The sequence below is a fragment of the Vulpes lagopus genome, chromosome 5, assembly GCF_018345385.1.
Source record: "Vulpes lagopus strain Blue_001 chromosome 5, ASM1834538v1, whole genome shotgun sequence".
NCBI classification, from domain to species: Eukaryota; Metazoa; Chordata; class Mammalia; order Carnivora; family Canidae; genus Vulpes; species Vulpes lagopus.
In genome coordinates, this window is record NC_054828.1 from 104,971,809 (window position 1) to 104,996,912 (window position 25,104).

Genomic DNA, 25,104 nt, shown 5'->3' on the forward strand with positions numbered 1-25,104 from the left:
ACTCTCACCAACACACGTGTTTGAGGGGTAGGCAGCTGATTCCTGATCTACCTGAAGGGGTAGAGTATGGGTGATGGAAAGTAAATAGGACAAGCTCCTCTCTGAGCTGAATCTGAGATGGTCAGAGATTAGGGCTGGCTTGTTCTGGCTAAACAATCTGAGGAAAGCAGGGAGGGAATTTCTGAAGAGAACTTCCCCAGAACTTACTGAGGAACTAACTGCTGGAACCACAGGGAAGTAACTAATAGCACTTCTGGGAAATCTCATGCTGAGCTGTATAAATAGGTGGCCCACTGTCTACTGCCAGGATGTAATTTCCCTTGGGGAGAGATTTTCACACAGTTTACCTGGCATTACCAAAGTCCTAAAAGATGGATCGTGACGTCATAAAAAGGGAACTTCTTCAATATTCCTCTACTTTTGGATGAGACTGAGTTGGGTTGATTTTGATATTAAAACTCTGAGCCATGCATATTTTTATTAATCTTTAATTAGCACCCTTTCTTACCTTCACACACTGGGCAGCACTCTCCTTCGGGCACATAATACCTCTCGCAGTTCAGCTCACCACACTGGGCAGTGAAGCAGATGGAAACACCCCCCTGGCATCGACAGAATCGACAGTTGTCCATTCGAAACATATCCCCATCGTTATATTCCACGTTGTTGAATACACAGGCTGGCTTTGTTTCTGAAAGGAGTTAAAGCAAACAAAGTATATTCAAAATCATTTCTGAATGGTGTCCTTTTGTTTTTCAAACAGCCTCAAGAAAATTCTGACAGCAAAAGGTTAAAATTTTACAGCAATTTACTAAACTCAATATGATTTTTTTAATAACAGAAGCAATAAGGCAATGCAAATGAAGTAAAATTTAAAAAATTACAATGCTATCCTCTTTGCCCCAAGGAACTGAAATTCTCCTTAACAAAATCTATACTGCCTTATTTACCCTTACTCCAAACAAAGGTACCCCTTTGACCATGAAATTCACCTATCTGAAATGTGCTTTAAAGAATTTACATTTGTTTTGTTAAAGAATTCTCTGCCTTAAATCAATGATCATGTCTCTACATTAGGTTTTGTTCTGCCTCCAAAAATTTATTTAGGTCCTTTTGGAGGTGATGTTTTCATGTTCTTCCAGTGTTCTTTCCTAAATTCTTTTTTCTATCTAGCTTAATAATCTATAATTTTAATAGTACTTGGGACTTTAACAAAACACCACTCCACTTCATAGAAACAACTTAAATGTCTATGAACTGATGTTAAGGATAAACAAAATGTGGTATATCCACACAACAAAATACTTCTTGGCCATAAAAAGGGATGAAGTTCTGATATACACTATAACATTAATGAAACTTGCAAATATTATGCTAATTAATGAAGCCAATAAAAAAACCCCAACATATTGTATGGTTCTATTTATATGAAATGCCCATAATAGGCACATTTATAGAGACAAAAATTAGATTAGTTATTGCCTAAGACTGGGGGCTTTGAGGGCAAATGGAAAGTAACTGCTAATGAATGGAGAGATTTTGTGGCGATTCATGAGTATTCTAAAATTGATTGTGATGATTACACAACCCTGTGAATGTACCATAAAACCACAGTCGTACAACTTAACTTGGTGAACTGTATGGTATGTGTCTAAATAAAGCTGGAAACATAAAAATACTCCCAAGCTGAAGAAAGTTCAGCTGATGTATGCTGTTTAATAAGGTGGGAAAAACTGGATTATAACACATGCACCTCTGATGGGCTTCTCTGTCCCAACGTTATTTAATATGTCACCTTGCATGTTCACAATTTTTAAAGAGACCTTCACTGCAATTTAATTTGAATATATTTGCACTTGATTTAATACTTAAGGACAATGACTTTCTGATCTGATTTTATAACAGTCCAGTGCAGAAGACAGAGCAAGTATTAATATCCACTTCTTTGATTAGGAGAATGAAACTTACAAGAGATTAGGTGTCTTGCCCAAAGTCACATAACGGGTATGAGGGGAGCGGGTATGAAGGGAGCAGTATATCCATGTTTACACAGGTGGCAAAAGTGCATGTGTGAAGGCTTCCCTACTGCTTGCTATATATGGTTTTTCTTTTTTTAGAAAATTAAGGTTATGTTACAAAGTAACATCTCATTACAGCTCAGAATTCTTCTATATCTTTCAGCTAACATACTAATCTGAGCTGGGACTGGAAGGAAAGGGCAGTCAGGAGTACTCTTACAAATCAAACTCGCACAATGTGCAGTGAGGTAAAACAGCATACTCTAACTGAACACGAGTGCCCATTCAAACTGAAGAAAAAAATGCATAAACCTGTCAATATCAATTACTTGGTTACATGAATCAGCCACATTCACCATCTCTATGAAGCTACAGATTTTGATGCAAGATTTGAGGAGGTGAGGAGGGAAGACTATGGTTATGAACAACGTTGCCCCTGAGAACCTTTCTGGTGGGGTGTGCAGAGGCTTCAGTGGGAGGGGATGCAGTTGATGAAGGACTTGGCAGTTAGGTCTCACCAGCTACAGAGAGCAAGGGGGAATATACAGAGAGCAAGGCGGTGGAATTCAAAGTTGAGGAACCCCCAAAAACCCAGCCTAGAAAATATAATCAGTTCTTTAGGATTAAAAAGAAAACCTCACACACAACATAAATGAGATCCCTGTCTGATATGGAGAGAAATTTATAGAGGCTCTTCAGAAAAATATATGATAAGATGATGGTAGTGTTCTTTGAGGATCAGTGACCAATTGCTCCCCTGCCTTTAGGGAATAGATGGGAATCTCAGAACAGTGTGGAGATTACCAGTACCCCTCTAAGAGGACAATTTAAGTGGCCGTGGAAATGAAAAATATTATAAGGAAATAATTTACTATGTAATTTGCACTTCTCAATATGGAGATGCATAGAAGTGTCTTTTTAGTGATTTTTGTGTTTGTTCTGTGTCTGCCCAATTAAATCTTAAGTTCTGGAATCTTCTGTTCCCTCTTTAATATATTCCAGAATTCCTGAAAAATAACCTTATAGTATAGATGGTTAATAAACTTTACTGCCTGCCAAATTACACTGATTGGCAGATGGTGACAGGCATATAATTTTAGTGAAGGAAAAGACTAAAACACAGAACTTTGTATCAAATGTGAAAGTGGAAGAAAAATCCAAATAGATACACTTCTATTGCTTTTTCTCTTTAATCTCTCAGTAGGTAAAGGCCAGTATCTGGTCTCTGGTCTCATTTCACTGTGAGTGAGCTATGTAGGAAACCCAGTGGGTGGACAGCATAAACCAAAAGAGAGACAACTATGTGTCAGATGAGACACATCTCCATATGTGTCTCCAAATTCTCCATATGTCAAGAGCAAACAGATAGATTGCAAAGACAGGGTACATGCAATCCTACATACCTGAAGAAGAAAAAGCCCTTTTCCATGGGGGAAGGAAGTGTGTGCACTACAGTACACCCAAGATCTATTTCAGGATAAAGGAAAGGGAGCAAGCCTTATAAAGGACTGCAAAAAGTGATAGCCCTCTTAAGTAAGATCAGCTTGATAAGGCCCCCAGGAACACAACAGGTGGTCAATAAGTGCATAATGAGAAATATTTCTTTCAAAGTGTAGTATTCTCTTCATTACTGTAGAAGTAAATATTATGTCTCTAGAAACATTACTGAGCATTATAGCTATACAGATAATGGGTTCTCAATAGATGTTTCTGCACTAATTTCCGTCTTAGAAGACTGTAGGTCTGAGTTTTCTATGCCAAATTTTTACACAAAGAGCAAGCCAACGTTGGGTATGGCTCTCCTGTGACTGGTGAATTTCACATATTGGTGTCTGATGCTGGAAGAGTTAGTTATTAACTCAAACTGAGATGCTCTGTTTTATTCAGATGTTTGTACATATACGTACACAACTGATCACATATCTAAGCAACCAGATGATCACTTCCACATTCTATGCTTGAGATTTCAAATCCAAACTCTTTCAGGAATTAGAGGGGTGGGCTAGTGTAAGAAAACATGGTGTGTATTAGCAAGATGGAGAACACTGCCCATATAAAAGTAGAAGCCATCACTCAGTTCCAGCTGACTTACCAGCTCATGGTAAAACCATGAGCTGATGATAAAACCTTTGTTTGTGGGCCTGAGCAGACACAGAACTGAAGGGACTTGAGACAGCTCTACTACTACTATGGAAGTCATCCTTCCAGCTAATGACCTTGATGACTTCTAAGTTTCCATACAAGGAGCTCAATCATACCACCTGTTGATTGGTTTCTAACCAGGCCTCTCCTGTAACCAACACCTCGTAGGTCCTCCTTTTGGTTCTCATCAGAGAATACAGTCACAAACTGCCTGGATCTGGTTTGCAACTCTTCAGTCCCACCACCAAAATCAAACCAAACCAAAAAGAGAATAGTATTTGTGGAAAATATTCTATTCATTCACCCAGGCTAATGTTTTCAAAATTCAGGAGTTCTCAATTTCTCTGTGAACATTTTTAATCTCGTGCTTTCACTTGAATGCTTGTCTTAAAACACACACAGATGCACACACACACATGCCTCCCCCCCCCACACACACATACACACACACAAGCATGTGGATCACCTTAATGGCAGCTTAGGAACTGAGAGCTGGTATGTCTATTTCTACACGTGGGGTTAATTATGTTCACATTTAGCCTACTTGGGGCACCTGGGTGGCTCAGTGGTTAAGCATCTGCCTTTGGCTCAGGTCGTGATCCTGGGGTCCTGTGATCCAGTCCTACATCAGGGTCGCCACAGGGAGCCTGCTTCTTCCTCTGTCTCTGCCTCTCTCTCAGTGTGTCTCTCATGAATGAACGAATAAATAAATAAATAAAATCTTAAGACAAAACAAAACCCGACAACATTCAGTCCACTGTCTCCTGAACTGGGCTTTCTAGAGCTATTCCTACATTTTAGGGAGTTCTCAAAATCCAAGGGACAGTGCTCTAGTCACCTAGGTTCCAGCTGTGTGTCACACTAATCTCTGAAAACTGTTTTCACTAAGTTGCATTTTAATATTTTGTTTTTGCTTTCTCTTGAGACAGAAAACCTCTACCCGCACTGATGGTATGAAAAAAACTAAGGATAGACCTAGTGCATCATCTAGAGCTTTTTAAATTTCCAGGTGAGGAGAAAGTTGCCCCTTCCAGTAGATTTCTTTCCTCTAAAAATAAGAATTGTGTATCTGACTCTATCTCCTTTTTTCACTTTGATGGCCAGGAGTTTGGGAGCATGGCTAATGTTTAGCCCTGGCAATTACAAAGACAGACACTTACGGCCTACGTACCTGTGGGCACTTACTTTTTGGTTTTCACTTTCAACTTTTACGTACAATTCTATGATTCCTCCCTTTCTCATTAATATTTTACCATTATTACTTGTTTTTGCTATAAAGTTGCCTGAAATCTCTTGTAGATAAGCAAAGGTTTATAAATATAAATATATTTATTTATAATTTATAAATTATAAATATATTTATTTATAAATATATAAATATTTATATTTATATCATCACTCTGCCTTTCTAAGTGATGACAATGAGTTTTTGATACGTAATATCCTCTAATGATGACCTTATGACAATAGTAAGATTTTTCTCATGGCACTAGGGGGGAGAAGGGCGCAAATATGCGCGCACACACACGCACATGTGCACACACAGCTGTGTGTGCGTGTGTTTATGTGTATGTATGTATATCTCAAAAGAAGTAAAATATAGACTTTGAGATAGAGTGTCTTTCAACATTATTGTTGGATTATGAATCTTCATGGCATTAAAGTTTTTAGTCCCACCCACAACTCAGTGACTAATATAGTAATAGAGACACTCTAACAGGACAATAAATAAAGCAAAGATGACCCAAGTTTGTGGTGGCAAGAAAGAGGCACCCCCCAAAACACAGAGAGTATGCTTGTCATCCCTTCATTTTCTCATGGCAGATGGCAAGTCCTATTCCTGGACTCAGAGCTCTACAAAAAGTGAAGCTATAAACAGGAGCAAGACACAAAGATTCATCTGAGGCCACTGAGGTGGGGTGCAGTAATTAGCTGTCTGAATCACATACACTGGGGTGAGAAGTGAAATTAACTTCCTGATAAGAAAGGCAGAACAATGAATTTCTTAAATCGAGATGCAAGGAAAGAAGAAAGGCACTCCTTTTCCTCACCCAGAGGAAACAACAACAAATTATATTACTAGTGGTGGTATTTCCAGGGGACGAATGACTTTTAAGCTTAATCTTCAGGAAGGGCACTAAAAGATGGAGGATTCCCACAAAGTCATCCCTCTATGGGCTGGTATTTAATAGTCACCTCTAGAGGGAACTAAGATGACATAAATCTGCTCATTTGCTCCCCCAAGAAAACCTGGGTGCCTTCTGTGAGGCAGACAATATGCTAACACCCACAGACACAAGGACAGACTCTCTGCCCTCTGGCGGTTCAGATTTGAGAATGAGAGACAGACATGAGAGTATTTGCAGAGTGAGGAGTCCTGGAAGGAAGCACATCTGAGATGCTAGGGGCCCAGGGGAAGGAGCAACTATTGGTCTCATATGGTAGGAGTTAAAGTCTCACAAAATGTCACCTACAATACACAGCGGTACCAGAGAAAAAGCTTGGCCACTGGCTGGTGTTGAGCATATACAGCTATAGGTGAGGAGAAACACTGAGAAGAAATTTCTGCACATGGAGCCTTTTCTGTACTTGTATTCATGAGGTCTGAGTCAGGAAGCTCATCTAACCTTCTCCATCCCCTTGAAATATCCAGAACAGTGTCTATGGACATGAACAGGAGGTAAGCACCCCAATAGAGACCATCAATTCTTGAGGCACCAATGCAAGTGCTTCACATATAAATCCTCATTGAAATTACTATTATTCAGTCTATTTGACAGATGTAGAAACTGAGGCCCCAGGAGACTAAGAGATGCCCCAAGCTACAAAGCCAGTAAGCGGAAGAACCAGTTCTCAAAGTGAGATCATTTGGTTCCAATCTACATTCTCTCAACCACAAAGCCATACTGCAAGTGTTTCCTCAAAGCAAAACAAACAAAACAGGTGGCCACTGGACTAAAAAGCTATAGGACACAATGAAACAGGACTCAGTTTTACTATAACCCCTTCTCGTGGGAAAGGGCAGGTTTGAGAGAGGGCAGAAATTCTTCTGAACTCTGATGTCTTAGAGGCAGCAGTTACTATAGCAGTTTCTGCATGTGCGATTTTGTTGTATATGTCCTAGTGTATCTCCATTTTCCTTGTGTCTAGGTATTGTCTACACAGTGCTAGAATTATTGACATTCACTGGCTTGACTTTTCCTCTTTGTTTGCCTTCTGAAAATTCTGAGGGAGGGGCATGTCTTAGGTTCTCCTCCCTTCTAGCATCTGAATTCAATCAACGCCATGTCACCAAACACTGAGCCCTCTTGTGAAAGGTGAAAGGGAGAGGCAGATTCTATTTGAAGGAATCTTGTGACTGGAGAAGCTTTCTCTGGGCCATAAGGCTCAAGCCAAAAGCAGGCCAATACGAATGACCTAGCGCTGGTCAAAGATGTGCTTCTCTAAGTAGGAAAATATTCAACTAGATGAACAATGCCTTTCCTGTCTCAGGTTGAGGTAGCTTCAGTGTGGTGTTAGTTACCCAGACTGGCTCCTGACAGTAGTGGCAATATGATTACAGGCTCCCTGATTCTTTTCTCGAAATCCTAACGTTTCGGCACTACTGAAATATAGCAGAATGTGACAGCCACATGCAATCTGTGCTTCCACTTCCAAAATTCTGTTTCTGATGGAAGGAATGAAGATCCCTGTTCCTCACTTCCTGTGCTGCACTGTGGGATCTCAAGCAAACCTTCTTTCTGAATGAGTTGCTCTAGGTCCCTGAATATATGCCCTGCCTTACAAAAGGCAGAAGTGGCCAGATGGAACCCTCCCTCCTCCTGCACAAATGTACACTCTCTGAGAACAAGAGAAACCCCACGTACCATTAACACATTCAAAGACATCACAGCACTTTCCAGGTGTCCCATCTCCACGAGAGACTATGCGAGGAGTGGATCCCACCTCACACACGGGGAAACCACATAAGCCAGAGAGACACTCGCATCTGAAACCAAAGAAAAGGGAAGGAAAACCCCATGAATAAACAACAACATAGAAGTCGGGAGGCCACAAAGTGGCAGTGGCTGTGGCAAACGAGCCTGTCTATAGGATACTGTCCTGTTTATCTGGGGTCACTGGGAAATGGGGGGTGGATGCTAACACAATTTGCATTCCAAATAACTGAGGCTCATCTCCTTAGTATACACCCATATTTTTAACTTTAACCATTTTGACAGAAATATTCCTAAAATGCATTACATCATTTCGTACTTAACCAGACTAGCATAACAAGCATTTTCTTGATGATGCAGGGCCATGTTTATGTGCACACATTATGGTGTTACCCATAAATCAGTGATGCTCGCGTGGGCTCTTACAGAGGGGTACTCCTGTGTAAATGGTCCTATATCGCTGCTTTGTTGCTATTGACCTTTTGGTGTTTTTCAGAGTTTTCTGACCCTTTTTTTTTTAGCTATGAAATTAGTAGCTTTTGAGTCTCTTTTTGTCAGTGTGACTGGGTCTTAGGAGCAGCCTCATCTTTAGCCACATTAATTTATAATTGTGCATAATGGAAGAAACAGACTTCATAACTGAAGACTGAGGAGCTCTTTATAAATGACATAAGCTTCAGTAAGTGGACTTTGTGACAGCTACTTGAAAGCTGCAAGTCTTAATATGGGGGATCTCCTAAGCTACTACACATACATTTATCTCTACACGCATGAATGAGGTGCTCCTTGAACTGCAAGCTCCATCTGCCAGCTCTCACCCTTACTTAACTTCAACTCTACTGGGAAACCAATCTAAACACAGGAAAGTAAGAGGTGGGTACACGTATGAGGTGGGTATCCCTATGAGGACATCAAAATGTTGTCAACGGTCTGCTGATGATCTATTACAAGGAACTAGGCAGGAAATGAGCAGCTCAGGGCAGCAGGGTGTCAGGATACATGAAAAAAAAAGGAAGGAGCAGCTAGACCTCAGCCCGCAGCTCCCCTGGGGCTGGAAGTGGGGCCAGAGTCCAGAGAGCATGAAGGGAGTTCCTGGGTTGACAGGAGTGAAAGGAAGGCACCCTAAAAAGAGACATCCTTGCAGGAAGTATGTGTATATTTGTGCATAGGTCAAGATCAGGGCAGGGTAACACCCAGCAGGGGAGAACTTTTAACACGCACATTCATTTTGGTTTTGTTTCCCATCCCCCCACTCCACCTTTCTCACTTGACTGTTTTGTTCTCCTATTGTTCTTTGGATGTTTAACAAATTAAAATATGCATATAATCCATGAGTACCCTCAATAATCAGGGCCCAGAGGTTTAGTCACATTTATAGATAACTGTAAAACTAAAAAGGAAACCAATTTAAATTAAAATTTGCACCAAAGACCATGAAAGCCACTGGAAAGGGGTGAACAACACCTCTCGAGGTGGGCCCTCTCAGCCTTCTTCCAAGTGGGGTGACAGTTATGCTGGGCACCTGGGAGAAGAGGGGGGTCAGGTAATTAAGGTTTTGCTGCAATGGTGTTTCTTTCTATGGTTTAAGATAAACGTTTGCCTGAGTGGGGAGATGTGTATCCCCATAGGACAATCACCTTACAGGGCAGAGTCAAAATGAAGTGGGTTTTTAGTTCCTGCAAAGGTTATCCTACAGTCTTTGACTTTTTTTTGTGCCTGTCCCTGCAGTCTGAAGCAGATAATCCTATCCCTGTGATATTACAGTAATGATATATTGTTTACACTTATTTTTGATCCTCTGTACAAGTTCAGCTCTTCAGAGCTGAAGGCTCTGAGTAATGAGGCTAGGGGGATTGAGAGGCCATGCCCTGATCCTGGTATCTGGATGTGATCACAATGAAAGCATCCTCCAAGAATTGCTGACTAACCTTTTCTTCCACATCTTCTGGGATCCACATTCCTCCCTACTGATGTGTTCTAGGGAATCATTCTAATTCAAACACCAGAGAGTACACAATAAACCAAAAAACACCTCTTTGGATATATCCTTCAGCCCTTCAGTGACCTTTACCGGACACGAATGGGCACATGTGGGCCAGGCTCTCTGCTAGGCGGTCAGAAATCCCACCAAGCTGAAAACCATAATGGAGTCTGCACTATGGTTTCCTTTTTTCTCCTTTTACATCTGACCTGTTTCCCAACATTTAGCTCTCTCTCTTGCTTTTGTAGAGATTCACAAATGTTGTCCGCAACATGTTACAGAAGGTCTGAAATCGCATACAAGTGCCTAGTAACCCACTTAGCAAAGGAAAACCCTTGATAATGAGTTTTTGCTTCTAAACCCAGAATGACTACATGTTTAAGTTCCCAGGATTCAGGTGTCTCAGTTTTTGCTGGCTGGTCTGCTCCTAGCTCCTTGCCTTTTCTGGACTAGCCCCTTGGCAAGCCCTCTCACTTCTTACTATCTTTTGACTTCTCAGTTTCCCCTGAACCTAAGACGAACAGGTGTTAAAGACTATTAGCACCTTCATAAAGAAGGAACTTACGAAGAAACCAGAAAGGTGAAACCTGGACTCACACACATCAGGTATCTATCAAGCGACTATCTATTCGGTTGAAACTTCAGCCGTCTCCCCAGTCTTCCTCCTACCCTTGACCCCAGCGTCTGGATAAAGAGCAAGCAAGAAAATGTAGAAAATGTGTGGATCAGTGACAGAGGAAACAGAGTGACATGAGAAAGAGATACTCATGACATGGATGTTGACACTTGGTCCCACTTCTAAATCATACCCCTCCCCATTTCTGGGTTCTCACTTGTCCCCCCGCCCCCACCCGAGTCTCTCCTTCCAACCCTCACTACACCCATTCCATGGCCCAGTCCCTGTACTTCCAGCATCAAGTCTTCAGCTGCTCCTTATTTAACTGATCAACTTCTCAGCCTGGCATTCAACACAGTCATGTGCCTTTCCCCTCAATTCTATTCCATGGTCTTTCTCTTCATTTTCCTTCCTCTCCAGTCACTCCTTTCTTCTCTGCATAAGCCCTCACTCTGCTGCCTCTGCACCACTCGCCCCTGCTCCCTCCTGAACACCCTGATCCAGATGTCTGTCCAGATGCCATCTGTCCTCCTGGGCCAACCTCAAATGACAGCTTCTCTCAGAGCTGCCAGATACCGTATTTCCCTTAAGGTTCTGCTCATTCTGTTTTATGGTAAGTATGAATCTTACCACAAGCTCTCCTCACATCTACTATGCATAGTCATTAATAAATACTTCCTAAATTCAACAGAACTGAAAATGAATAAAAGAGGGATAACAGCCACTAAACAAAACTACAAAAGAGAAAGTGAGAAGCAAAACACTGATATTTCTATACCATGAGCTCAAAAAGGCTACTTCAGGCAGAGCTATTTGCAGGACACGTAAGAGAAGAAGTGCTAAAGGCTTTTTTTTTTAAATAAATAAATTAAATAACACCTTTATTGAAATATAATTAGCATACCATAAAATCACCCCTTTAAAGTGCAATCCCATGGTTTTATATTCACAGGGTTGTGCAACCATTACTACTACCTAATTTTAGAACATTTTTATCACCTCAAAAAGAAACCCTGTATTCCCATTCCCTCCCAGACCCTGCAACCACAAGTCTGTGTTCTAACTCTACGGGTCTGCCTATTTGGGACAGTTCATAGCTTCATATAATACTCTGGCTAAGGGCTTTTTAACTTCAAACAAGAAGCAACCTGTATGAGCAATTTGCCAGAAAAATCAAGCTTCTAATGTTATCCTCAGTATTAAGATAATGATCAATCAAGGCACCACATTAATAAATTTTTGCATAATGTAATCACAGCTGCAGCCAGGTGGGTTGCTTAAGCTGTCTTTTTTCTCTCGAGTAGGTAATGGATTCAGCTTAGTGGGCATCTGAGCGCCTGAGTAACAGTGATAAACAGCACTCAGAAATCATCTAAGCCCCTAGAGGGCACTCCCCTCCTTAGGAGGCAAAGGCTGGCTGGTTGTATTGCCTGAAAGGCAATGTATACCAATGCTTTCCCCCTTTCTGTCCTTTGCTTCCTGGATGACAGTCCCAGGCAGGCCAGAGTCCTAGCACAGTTCACGGAGTGCTTGCAAGTCTAGCCTCTCCTCTTTTTTGAGCTTCCCTGTTCTATTGGCTGCTCCATCTGCAGCACCAGAGCAGCAAGGGCAATCTGCCATTCACCAACTCCATTCATCCAAGTCTTCCCCACTCGCCCCCAGCACCAAAGCTCAGATGTGCACTCTAACTCTGTTCTTTTGCCCCTGTGAATTCCACACAATGTGAAACCCACTCACCCTACAAGGCCTTCTCCGATCAAATAGCAACCAGGATTACCCTATATGTTAACTAACTAAAATTTACATAAAAATTTGAAACATTTTTAAAAAAGGCAACCAGGATGAATTTTCTCTCTTTGGACCTTGGACCTTCAACAGCAGACATGAGTACCAAACCCTTGGGATTGAACATGCTTATCCAATGAAATCAAAATCTTACACCTCTCCTGTTGAATCCCCCTAGTGCAGAGGGCATGTCTTATTTGTCTTGTAAATGAAAAAATAAAGGATAAAGCCATCAAAACAATAATCTGGAATAAACATTTAATTAACGGTTAATAAGAATCAATAGTTTGGTTAGAAGAATCAATAGTTTACTTCACTAGAATGACTAGAGACACCATAAAGGAGACTAAACCAGAGTGGGTTAGAAGAGGCCACAGGAGAGGAATCCTCCAGGCCATTCCCACTACCATGCAGCAAAGCACAGGAGTGCCTTGCTTTGGGACCCATGCAGAGCAGCAGCCAAATGTTATTCTAACATCCCCCTACAATAAACTCCTGCAGAGGAGGAAACGTGGAAGCAACAGAGTACCCGAGGACACCTCATCTTCCCCAAGCAGACCCATATCCTGGCCCACATCCTAGAGGGAAAACAACTCCACGGGACCTTCTGCAAGCAACACCTCCCAATCCTGGATGCACTCTACACCTGGGTGAATGCTGAAGCCCTTTGTAAGGGGAGAAGCAGGTCTGTAAATAAGGAATGACTATTTATAGGCAGGAGGGAGCCCTCCCTTTAGCTAGGAAAACAAGGAGAAATGTGGAAATAAAAGGGTAAAAAGCACTTGTACTACTAGGATTCTACTTAGTGTATTAATGAATACTGTCAGGAACAGAAATTACAATACAAATAAAACATCATTCTATTCTATGAGAAGTAGCTTCAACTTTAAATAAATTTGATGTACTATTTTTGTACTGATTAAATTTCTTACCTCTCCCAAAGAATGCATTAGTTAAAAAATTAAAAAGAGAGATACTGCAAATAAAACATCCCAAAACAAATGGGTTTCCCTCCTCTGGGTCCAACTATCCTTATATAGAACTGCACTCCTTCCTCAGGAAGTTCCTTAGGATCACAATTTTTCTCATTTCTCACCATAAGAGGCTTGCTACTCACTTAGTACCAAATCCTTAGTCACTCTTCCTTGCAACATCTCCTTGCATTTCCACCATCCGGGCAGCTAACCATGTGCATTATTTAGCTGCACAAGCATCTGGCCCAGCTCTCAGGATCACACGCTTCCTTCCAGCAGCTGTCCCCCCTCATTTTCACAACCAGAAGCTGCATTCTTCCCCACTTTTCCTTCAGAGACAATAGTAAAATCACTCTGCATCATTGTGATGTTTTGTTTTTTTCTGTGGGGAGCAATCACAGGATATGCTTCAATACAAAGGAGATACTAATTGAGGGCAATGAGGTAAAATATTCCTTTGCATTTCTAATATCAGTAATAATGACAAGGTCCATTGCTAAGTCCTTAATAGTCATTGTAGCCCTTCTCTTCTGGTGTTCAATGGCAGTTGATTACAGCTTCCTCCTCAAGGCCAGCATGTAGTTCAGGAATCTTATCTTACAGGGCTAAGTTGAAAGAAAAGTGTAGATGTCGATCTAGATGTAGATGTAAAAGTGTTAATGTAGATGTAGAACATCTAGTGATGTTCTAGAACCATGCTCCATAGTAAGCAGGTGGGATGAGGAGGCAACAGCACTTCACACACACCACATGCCTCAAAATGATGGCTAAAGAGAGTCGCGAAGGTCCAGAGGGATTCAGTCCTGGCAGCAAAGGAACCAGAGCATAGGCACAGCTGGAAGGCCTCCCCGGGGCCCAGGCCCCCACTGAAACAGGAGAGCTGGGATCTGGGATCTGGCAGGCATCCCAAACCACACTCAGTGTAGCCTTCTGAAAACGACCGAGTTCCAGGAACGGAAGGCTCTCTGCTTTCACCTCCTCAGGTCTGGGAGCAAAACATTGGCATTTGCTCTCCTGGTGGGCAGGATGGCCTAAGAGGGTGAAGGGGCAGGAGTGAGGGACAGAGAGGACCGAGTGAGCCAGAAGAAGAGAGCAGGGACCTCTGCAAGGTTCATGCTGGGAAGGGGAAGGGCTGGGTTTAGATGTGGAGAGGAAGTTTTAATATAGCAACATACGGTATTCCCATCTCAGAGCTGGAATCACTCACTGCATTAGAAATGGATGTTGTGGAACATGGAATCAGCTTATTATGAACATACGACTATTTCATAACTACTTGCTGAGTGAGTACAAGCAGGAGGCACTTGGCTGGGTGGGGCTAGGGATTCACAGGGTTCTGGCTCTCAGTTTAGGGAGTTTAGTTGAGGAAGGAGTAGGCTGTATGATCACAAATGAGAATACAGTGGCATGTGAACTATTCCATTTCCTCTCCAGAACACAGAAAGAGCAAACACCACATCAGGACTAATCCTCTCTTTGAAAACCTGAACAGTCAGGGCAGCCTTCGGGACATGCCTTCAAGCCTCCAGAGCCACCTGGGGCCTGAGCTGGTGCTGACACAGCGAGTGTCTTTAAGCATGTGTCCACTTGGACCCTTGTGGGCTGTCAATTCCCAGACCTCTCATCCTTGTCATCAGTGCAAAGTGCAACATCCTCTTGTTTCCTGTCCTCAAGGGAATGGTGCATCCTTACTGAGTATTGCTCTGCTTCCCCGGGACTCATTCTCCCATTCCAACCTCTCTGCCTTCCCCAACCTTTCCCTTGCAGACAAACTCTTGGTATCTGAATATCACCACAAAGCATGCCACTCAAATCTGTTCTGACACTTACCTGGCTCTCTCCCAAATGCTATTTCCTTGCGGCTGTCTTTACTGAGATAGTGAATTCCCCCACACTCGCTCATTCACCTGGGCTGGAAGGGAGGTCAACACTATATCCCCCAAACTGACACTTTCCTCCCTTATGCAAGCCCTCCCTTTCTGTGGCTCTGTCTCCTCTCCATTTCCTAAGGGGTTTCAGAGAATGCATTTGGACATTAGGACAATCTTAGGTCTGAGTTCTGGCCACTAAGGAGCTAGAGGACCTCAGGCAAATTACATCATCTCTCTTAGCTCCACCTGTGCCATATGTAAGCTAGAGATGATTAAAGCACTCAGATCTCCTAGAACTATTCTGTGAACTAAATAAACTGGTATATGAAAAGCACACAGGGTAGTACCTGGAACACAGAAGCGCTCACCACCTGTTAGCTACTTTATATAATAATTTGGAAGGCGTCCATGTCTATGTGGATGAAGCACTTTCAACTCCCTGAGCTTGCCTGATCTTTTGGAATCTGTGTCTTGCACTTCAGCCACTTGCTCCTCAGGCCACAGCCCTCTAAAATCTCTGAGCCAAATACCTCACTTACTGATCACAATGGTTCATGCTCCCGGACCTCCATGCCCATGCTCCCACCACCTGACTCTCAGCTTCCAAGACAGCTGCGCCCCAAACATCTTTCCCTCTTCTCCTCAGCCTGGGTCTCATCCTGACTGTAACTCCTTAGCAATATAGCCCCAAACCCAGGGTCCACCTGGGCCCTGATCTTCATGACATCTTTAAACTTCTTGCCCCTTTAACCTCCATCCACATCTGGTCCCTCGACACCAATCCCAAGTTAGCTAAACCCAGAGACCAAACCTGAATGTCTTTAGGAGTCAGGCAGGAATCCTGAAAGCAGAAAGGGCTGTTGTAGACAACTCAAGAAGGTCTATTTATTTCTCATTCCATGATGACATGTACAATGTTGCTACACCTTCCCATTGCTCAAAAGAAGCCATATTTCTACATGAAGCATCCCAGTTTTAAGACATGAATAATTAAAGATAAGAGAAAAAAAGTGAAGCAAAGAAAAAATGTCTTGAGGTCAAATTCAGCCCCAAGCTTGACAAGTAGCCAAGTGCAAATTGTGCTATCAACCAGCTACGTCCCTGTGCCGTACAGATGCCCTAGCTATTGGTGGTTTCTGGAGGAAAGCACACTTGTCTTCTACATCTTCAATACTTAGGTCCCTCCCGTGCCTAACAGTCCTCCATTCACTCCAACAGTCATTTCTTCCATGATGCCTTCTCTGATGAGAGGCCTAAAGATAAATACCTAGTTCTGTGTGTGTGTGTGTGTGTGAAGGTTTGTGAAGGGAGACTGTGAGTGGGCACAGGCTGTCAGGCATCTATCAGGCATGGGGGAACAGGGAGGGGAGGTCAGGACATTCCAGGAAGAGGAAGAACTTACTCAAATTTGCAGAGGCAAGAAAGAGTAAAATGTATATAGGTTGGAGCAAATGGCTCAGCCCACTAGAAGCACAGTATGTGTTGGGAAGGGGCTTGGGGGATATACTGTAAGGGGACCTGCTGGGGACATAGCTAGGGAAGTAGCCCAGGGCTGGGTAAGAGGGGACCTCATGTATCATACTATGAAGCATCTTTAATTGAAAACAATAGGAAAGTAATAAACCATCTTAAACAAGTGATGTAGTCCTGAAAAGGGGTGGCTCTCTGAGGGGGGAAAAAAATCAAGATTGTCATGAATTCCATTTTTCTTGAATCATAAAGAAAGACGGGGATTAGTGATATTGTTTTAAGCTGGAAGTCACATGAAAAGTTTAAAAATCAATGACCACAACAGCCTAGAATGCCCTTTCCTCTTTCTCCAGCTGCTGAACTCTGACTCATTCTTAAAGATTCAGCTCAAAAGTCAAATCTGACAGTTTTCCAAATCAGAATTAGTATCTCTTTGCTCTATGAGCGGTTTTTTTTTTTTGCACACTTCTATTGCTAAAGCATACAGCACTTTGAAATATAATGATTTATACATGTTTGCCTTCCCTTTAGACTATAAGCTCCTTAACATTGGTGTCTGTCTCATTCCCACCCGGTAGCACAATGTCCACACTTGATAAACACTCAAATGTTCATTCCCTGAACAGACCAAAACCACTAAGAGGTTTTGATGCTGGGACCTGCCACAGATCAACTATCTATAAACTTACTTAAAAGCAATTATTGAGTATTTATTTACCTGTGCTCAGCACTAGTGTGAAAGAGATATTGAAAGTGCACCCTTGCCCTTGAAAAGCACACAATCTAATGTCTCAGGAAGTCATGGAGAGTCTTCAGGAATCCATGACCTAGCTATGGCAATCAAAGTACTTGATCATAGCACCAGTCATGACCTACAACTTCTTTCCTTTTCAAACAAACACACACATACACACACACACACCCCGGCAAAGTCAGGAAAGGGCAATTTAAGATTCACTTATCTGCGTGATACATTCACAGATTAAGTGAGCATCTCTAGGTCTAGAGAAACAAGCTATCTTTGCCTTCATGCTACCTGCAGTTAAGCAGTTAAATGTCTACTGCAAATGTAACCCCAAACTCTCTGCAAACGGTGTCTACACAATGAGCAGAGCTGTCACTTACATCTTATAGACAGGCGCAGATGAACAGTAAAATACACTGTCCCTGAAATCTGTGGTTGCTTTGGGCATTTCCAGGAGGAGGATTTCCGACATTTTAGATTTGCTTATTCATTACATGAATAACATCACAAAATATTTTCGCAAAGCCGCCTGGAGCTGTTCTATTTGCCTGTGTCATGATGATGATAATGTTAAATGAAGGTGGGTGGGAAGAGTCCTTTGAAGGTCAATAGGATCTGTGCAGTGGAGTCTACTTGACAACTTCACAGACAGTCTTACAGAACTCAGCTGAGTTATGTTTTTTCAGCGAGATGGCCAGGTATTGAATGTCTAGTGATGGCCAGGCTCACTCAGACCAAACTGTAGCCACTCAAAGAGAGCCTTAAACTTTGTTTCAGGACTTAACCAGTACAAAAGATGACTAGATACTGGCCATTTTCATGGTCAAATACAACAGGCATAAAGCACTAGCATAGGAAGAATAGAGCTTACACATCTGAAGTGAATTATTGACAAATTAAACTCTCTACTATGGAGATAGTTCATCTCCATGGACAAGGGCTTTACTTCTAGGAAAGCATATTTTCTTCAATCTGGGGCTAAGTCCAATAATAACATGGAATTCCTAAAATTATTTTGTTTTAAAAACATCAGAGTTTAATATAGACTTTGGCTTTTTTAGTTATGAGTTGACTTGCTCTCTTGGGCCAAAAATCACTGTGGCAGAGGGCAACAGAATAGATGTTCTTTTCTTGGTTGAGAAAGAAGGACTTCAAATATATTTCCACATTTTTTTCTGGATGTGTTTAAAAACAGAGAGAATGCTACCATGATAGCATGTCAAGAGTCAGGAATGTTTTAAATCTGTGCTATGCTAATGCATATTTTACATATTGTATAATTTAATTTTATAAATTCTCTAAAAGCAGCTGGATAAATTACCCAAATTCAAGAGAACATCCAAAAAGGGAACTGAATTAGAGAAATCTGTCCTAGACTAATCTTACCAAGAAAAAAAAAATGTTATTAGATGCCATCTTCTTTGAGACAATGTTTTGGGAACGGATGGATATGATCATTAACTACAAGGCTCTTAATTTGATGAAGTCCTTTTGAAAATGCCTATTTGGGGACAATTTCCACTGGATAGCTAGATGTGATACAACCAATATTAATTACCTAGCACAATGTTAAAAGCATACGCATCTATAATAAATATTATTTGATGATCTAAAGAACACTAAGAACTGGAGAGTGCTCCCTGAGCTTTGAAGGAACCTATCAGTTCCAAGCCACACTCAGGAAGTTTCTGACTTTGACACCTGTGTTTGGTTGGGCTGATGTTTTCTGTGTTGAGAGTCTTACCCTCTGTGTTCTTAGTGCTTGTATAACCCCTACCCCCACAATACCATCCTCTAGGCTTCCAGGCTCAATGCAGAATGACAGACAGACTGAGGCTCTGGAGACACTTGGCTGAGGAGCTCTGGAAAGTTCAACCACCCAAACATCAGTACGTTAGCCAAAGGAAGCTAAAGGACTCCTGACACTGTCACTCCAAACTATTACTCAGAAGTGGACGGACTGATAATTTTTCATATCCCTATTTGCCTATAGCTTTAAATATTGAGATCATATAGTTCTCATGTCATTGGGAGTGGTAGAAGTGGATATCTGTGTGTGTTCCCTACTTAACACCTTGCAAAAGTCTGGAACATTTTTGTGAAACTGGCAGAGCTGAGATTTCTAAGGTGTTGAGTTCCTTCAAACCTTGGCCATATCTTATTCATTACCATGCCCCACACTAGACCAAGCCCAGTGTTCTCAGTCTTCCATGAGGCCTTCAGTGATCTTTGACATCTGACATTTTCAAAGCTGCACTTTGTTTTTACAAACTGTAGCTTTGTGGTTAAATTAGTTTTTATTGAACTCAAGCGCTTCTGAAGGGAAGGGACAACCTGCCGAAGTCTCCATCCCAACAGCCTTGTCTGGTATAGTCAATATCAGGCTGTGAATTCTGGAACCCCAGAAAGAAAGCTCCTTCTCTAAGAAGCTCATCCTAAGGAACAGTGTGACAGTGTCCTAAGATTCTGTTATAATACAACGTAGCACCAACAAGATAGATTTTTCTATTCCTTTTATTAAAAGATTTTATTTATTTGAGAGAGAGAAATCATGCACATAAGAGGGGTGAGGGACAGAGGGAGAAGCAGGGAGCCTGCTGGCAGGGAGCCTGATGTAGGGCTCGATCCCAAGACCCTGAGATCATAACCTGAGCTAAAGGCAGATGCTTAACTGACTGAGCCATCCAGGTACCCCAAGATGGATTTTTCTTGAGAGTACAGAGAAACCAAGATTGATGAATGGGAGCTAAGCATCCTAGAGTTTCAACGTGAAGCAGCTGAATACAAACATGCAGATGTTACAGTGAAAGTAAAGGAACTTTATGACTTTTGTTCTGGTCATGGGCTGTGTTATCTGATGTATCCTTCAGATTCAATGGGGTTGGCATCCTTTTATCTTATTTCCTTTCCTGGAATTGCAGTATTTCAAGCTGTTATGATATGACAGGGTAAGAGTAGGAAATTGTCTTCTAAGGTCAGTGTCTTGTAAGAAAGAAATAAAACTGAGGATCAAACAAAGAAAAGGGAACTTAATTCAGTAGATCCTTTTTTTTATTTTAAGAGTCATAGAAAGAAATGATCCATTCATAATCTGGAATAGAGAATCTAATGCTCTTCCACCCATATAATGCTGGGTGTGGGTGTCTATGTGTATATACAATATAGAATAAAATACAGAGACACGCAGTAAGAATATGGGGGAGCTGAATAAATAGTGACAGAACAAAGATAAAACCTCAGGGAAAGTCAAGTAGTAGATAAAACCTCAGAGAAACAAGTACAAACATGGTCTGGGAGCCAGTGAGCAGCCACACACAGGTTGTAGTTCTTGCCGGTGAGTGTGCTGGGGGTAGGAGGATGAAACACACATCATATCCTCAAGATACATCCAGCAAGGCAGGCTGACAGGCAGAGATGTCCATGTTCCAATTTAATGAAGTAAGCCCTTTTTTTTATGGAGTCAGCCTTTGACTGAATCAGTTTCCAATCCTGCTACATAAGGGACTATTTACAGATGTTTTTTAAAAAAAGTAACTAGCGGTATTCCATTAGCCACTAATTTACTTTATTGGATTATCACCCAGCTTTCACAACTGAACCAGTCTGATTACCCTGATTTAAATCACTAGTCTTATAAGTTTATTTCATTTTGCCTTTCCTAAGTCTTTTTTTTTTTTAAGAAAATGAAAAAAGTAAACAAAATTCTTCTATGACTTCATTTAGACTTTCTTCCCTTCCTATGACCATGCAAACTCTTATTTCTTTCCCATTACCTGGAGTCCAGGAATTTTCTAAAATGTTCCTTCTTTCTCACCTGGGAGTGTCCTAGCACCAGTGGCTTGGGTTCTTTCCCCTCTAAAGGGCTTAGGAAAGTCAGAGAATTTAAAGACAGAAGTTACTTCTCAGATCATCAAATCCCTCTTTCCCGTTTTATCTCTCAGAGAAGAACACAGACCCAGATGGTATGAGAGCCTTGCCCAAATTCATGCAGAAGTGGGCCTAGATTCTAGCACAAAACCTTCAGGTGTGTACTCTCTTTACAGGGCACCAGGTGACGTGTGGGTAAGTATTCCTTAGTTGTTGGACAGTTTACTCATTCATGTGCACACATCTGCTCCCAGACTATCACAACAAAGGGAAGTATAGGACATGGTATGTTGGGTCTCCTAAGTGGTAGGACCAGGGACAGGTGGGTGGGGAGTGAGCTTAGGGCCACAGGGGACAGTGAGCCTAGTGGTTTGTGCTCATACAACCTGGCTCTACCACTCACCAAGCAGGACCCATCCTAGCTCACCAAGTTTCATCTCTAAAACAGGAGAACCATACAACCTGTCAGCTGAGGAGGAGCACTATGATTCGAATTTGTTGACATTGCCAGTGGAACCATACTTGGAATGTAATGTGCTCAAGATATTCTACTAAACTTCTTGGTAAAAACCAAAGTCACATATTAGTCAACATTTGGCCTAACAATCTAAAATTTTTGATTACTTTGGATAAGTAAAAAAAAGTTTAAAATACTTCAAAATCTTGATTTAAAAATAAAACAGGTTTTTCAGTGTAGTGTCTCAGAAAGCAGAGATATAAATATTCCGGATATAGGTTCTGGAAGGGAGTCAGACCTGTTAGTCAGAAAGACGCTGGAGCCAGGAGGGAGCTTGGGAACCTGGCTGGCTGCATCGTGTACAACCCAGGAAAAACCTTATTTTAAGTTTGAACATCATAAACAATGACTTCACTGATTTTCACCTCAAAATAACCAGATTGGACTTTTCTCAATAACTTTTAAGGAATGCATATTTACAGACAGAAATTGATCACAGAATGGTTTCAGAACAAAACCTTTGGGACAAATCTCATTAAAATGAATTTCAAAAAGGTGACTGTCAGTAATACATTACATTCATTTGTCTTCTTAACAAAAATATGGAAGTAGTTAAATAACAAGATAAAAGGCATAAGGGTACTGAAAAACTCATTTGACTTATAGTGAGAGGAAATAAGGTCAGTGGTATTACAGTCTAGATTTTTAACTAGTTAATGTCTGCCCTATAAGCCTGTATCTAAAAAGATATGAAAAACTATAGAGGCAATAGGAAGCCTCTGTAAAATCAGGCACATAACAAAGAGAGAGAAGTGTAGAAAAAAAAATTGTGATCTAGGAGCCATCTTCTTGAAAAACAGCCCAATTGCCTGGAGGTTTGGACTGGCTGACACAGGGGAATGTAGGATGCACAGAGCTACATCCCAGGCTGGACCTATCCTCCACCTACACGTGGTAGGTCCATTTCTCTCGGGCAACCATTATATAACCAACCATTATAGAGGAGTATTTTTGTGCAACATCTCTGAATGCTTTGTTTGTGTTTGTTTTTAAAATTGACCTGGTTTCACCAGGCAGATCTTGTGGCATTCAAAAATGACATTCCCTGTTAAACCAAGTTTAACTAGGTAGTCACAACTTTAAGGAAAGGAGTTAAAAATAATGGTAAGCTACATGATGCCCAAGCTGAGGTGGTGCCCAGAGGCTCCTACATCACATGTCTACTCCCAGAGGAACTGTCCAGTGCAGGCCAGAAAGGTAGCTGCTGACGGGAAAAAGCTTGGCTACAGGTTACCTGAACTACAGCTGAAGATGCAGAGCCCCAGGCTCAGAAGGACATTAGTCTTTGGAAAAAAATCCCATAGCCGCAGCAAGCACTCCACCAAATATCTACAAGCAGAGAATGAAATCTGAAGGGTACCTCTTTGGTCAAATATATATTACGGTAGATTAAAAATGGTCACAATTCATTGCAGCTTCTCTCATCAAGAGGTGGAATCTACTGCTAACTAACTCTTTGAATCAGAAGCTGCCCTATAACTTGCTTGGACCAACAGAACGTGGTAGAAGTGAAGCTGTGTGACTTCTGTGTCCCAGTCTGTTAAGACTTTGCTACTTCTCTCGCTTCTGCCACTACCAGGAGGAGGCCAGGATGAAAGACCCCACAGCGGGGGACTAGGCCCTTCCAGTCATCCTGACTGAGTTCCCAGACATGGGAGTGACTCCACTGTTGACCACCCAGCCCCAGACACCCTGCTTGTTATGCAACAATGAGTAACACCCATCTATGCATATTGTGTTAATGGGTATGATGCTGAAATACATACATACATTGGTGAAACATAAATTCATAATCATTGATGTATTTTCTGGGCAATAGCAAAACACCGTTATCCACAAAACCTGCAGTGGAGAGGATAAGGCTAGACTGAAGTCTTGGATCCCAGCTCTGATCCTTGTGCCAAAGAACACTTAGGATTTTGCACAAGTCACCTGTTCTCTCAGCCTCTGTTTTCATATCTATAAATTCCTCATGGAATCAGAATGATAAAATGAGAACAACAAATGTGGAAAAGCTTTGTAAACAGCAGGGCACATTACACAGTTAAGCTACCCTTGTTATTGCCACCTTCACCTTTACTTAAATTCCTTGTCCTTCCCTGTAAAGATATCATTTGAATCAATGTATCTGACATAACTTCCTCTGTTGTTAAGTCTCCTTTTGCATAGAGGCATTTGTATGTACACATGTACACAGAGCCTTCCAAAGACCACAGGTGTCGTGAGCCCCGTGGACAGTCCTGGTTTTCCTTTCTGCCATCATTGAGCATTTTAGGCCCCCAGCCGCTAATTCCCATTCCTTTTCACTGTCTCCTGAAAGGTGCGATGAGCTCACATCCTATTCCAGGGCCAAAGGAAGAGAAAAGGGTGAAAAGAATTGGCAGGGTGCTTGGAAACCTAAAACCTAGCTGAGGAAGGAAGAATTAAAAATGGTCAAGAGTTAATTATATCATATGTAAGAATGATGTCAAAATGGGATGAAGTTCAGGAAAAGCCAGCAGAAGACGGGAAGATGAAGGATGGGCCATTAAGGAAAAACAGAGACGCAGCAAGCAAAGGAGTAAGCTGTATGTGGAAAGGGCAGAGGTAAGGTAAGGGTTTGTCAGGAACAAAACAGGAAAGAGATTTCAGTGCAAAGAGGAAAGAGATATCTGTGCACGATGAGGACATCTAGAGGGTAGTGTCTGTCACTTGCAGGGGCTTGATTAATGCTTGACAAATGAATGGCCAAAAACAGACAACTCAAAAGAAAATTCACAAACTGCGCAAGGACCCACACAGAAATAGGGCAGTTAGGGGCTCCAGTGGTAGAACAGCCTTCACAGGGAAAGAGAGAGAGAGAGAGAGAGAGAGAGAGAGAGAGAGAGAGAGGAATTTGTTCCTCAAGACGAGAGAGAGCAAGTCCACAAGCTCCCTTCCTTGCCTCTGGAAGTCCAATAGATCCTTACAAAAAAGGGGCTGTTAAGGCAAATAAATCACTACTGGTATTTTACCTTCACCCTAACTGTAAAGGGCTTTCCCCTTGAATTCTTCACATCATTGGTTTTGATCTGAAATGGCTCTAAGTTCTTAATAATGTTCTTTATCAATATGCTGGTAAATATCAAATAATTGTAACAGAATTTTATGTATTCTACAATACTCTTCTCTCCACCTACACACCATGCTCTTAAAGACATAAAT

The 25,104-nt window shown here is 41.7% G+C and overlaps 1 protein-coding gene across 2 annotated transcripts in view; it reads right to left on the reverse strand.

Moving 5' to 3' along the window:
• The window catches only part of CRIM1 (cysteine rich transmembrane BMP regulator 1), a 191,280-nt gene that overhangs the window by 72,708 nt on the left and 93,468 nt on the right, over positions 1-25,104 (reverse strand). For both annotated transcript variants that reach the window (XM_041755162.1, XM_041755161.1), the window contains exons 5-6: positions 8,027-8,148; positions 509-691 (exon numbers count right to left, since the gene is read on the reverse strand). In XM_041755162.1, the coding sequence (XP_041611096.1) occupies positions 509-691; positions 8,027-8,148 (305 nt within the window). The remainder of the gene's footprint in view (positions 1-508; positions 692-8,026; positions 8,149-25,104) is intronic.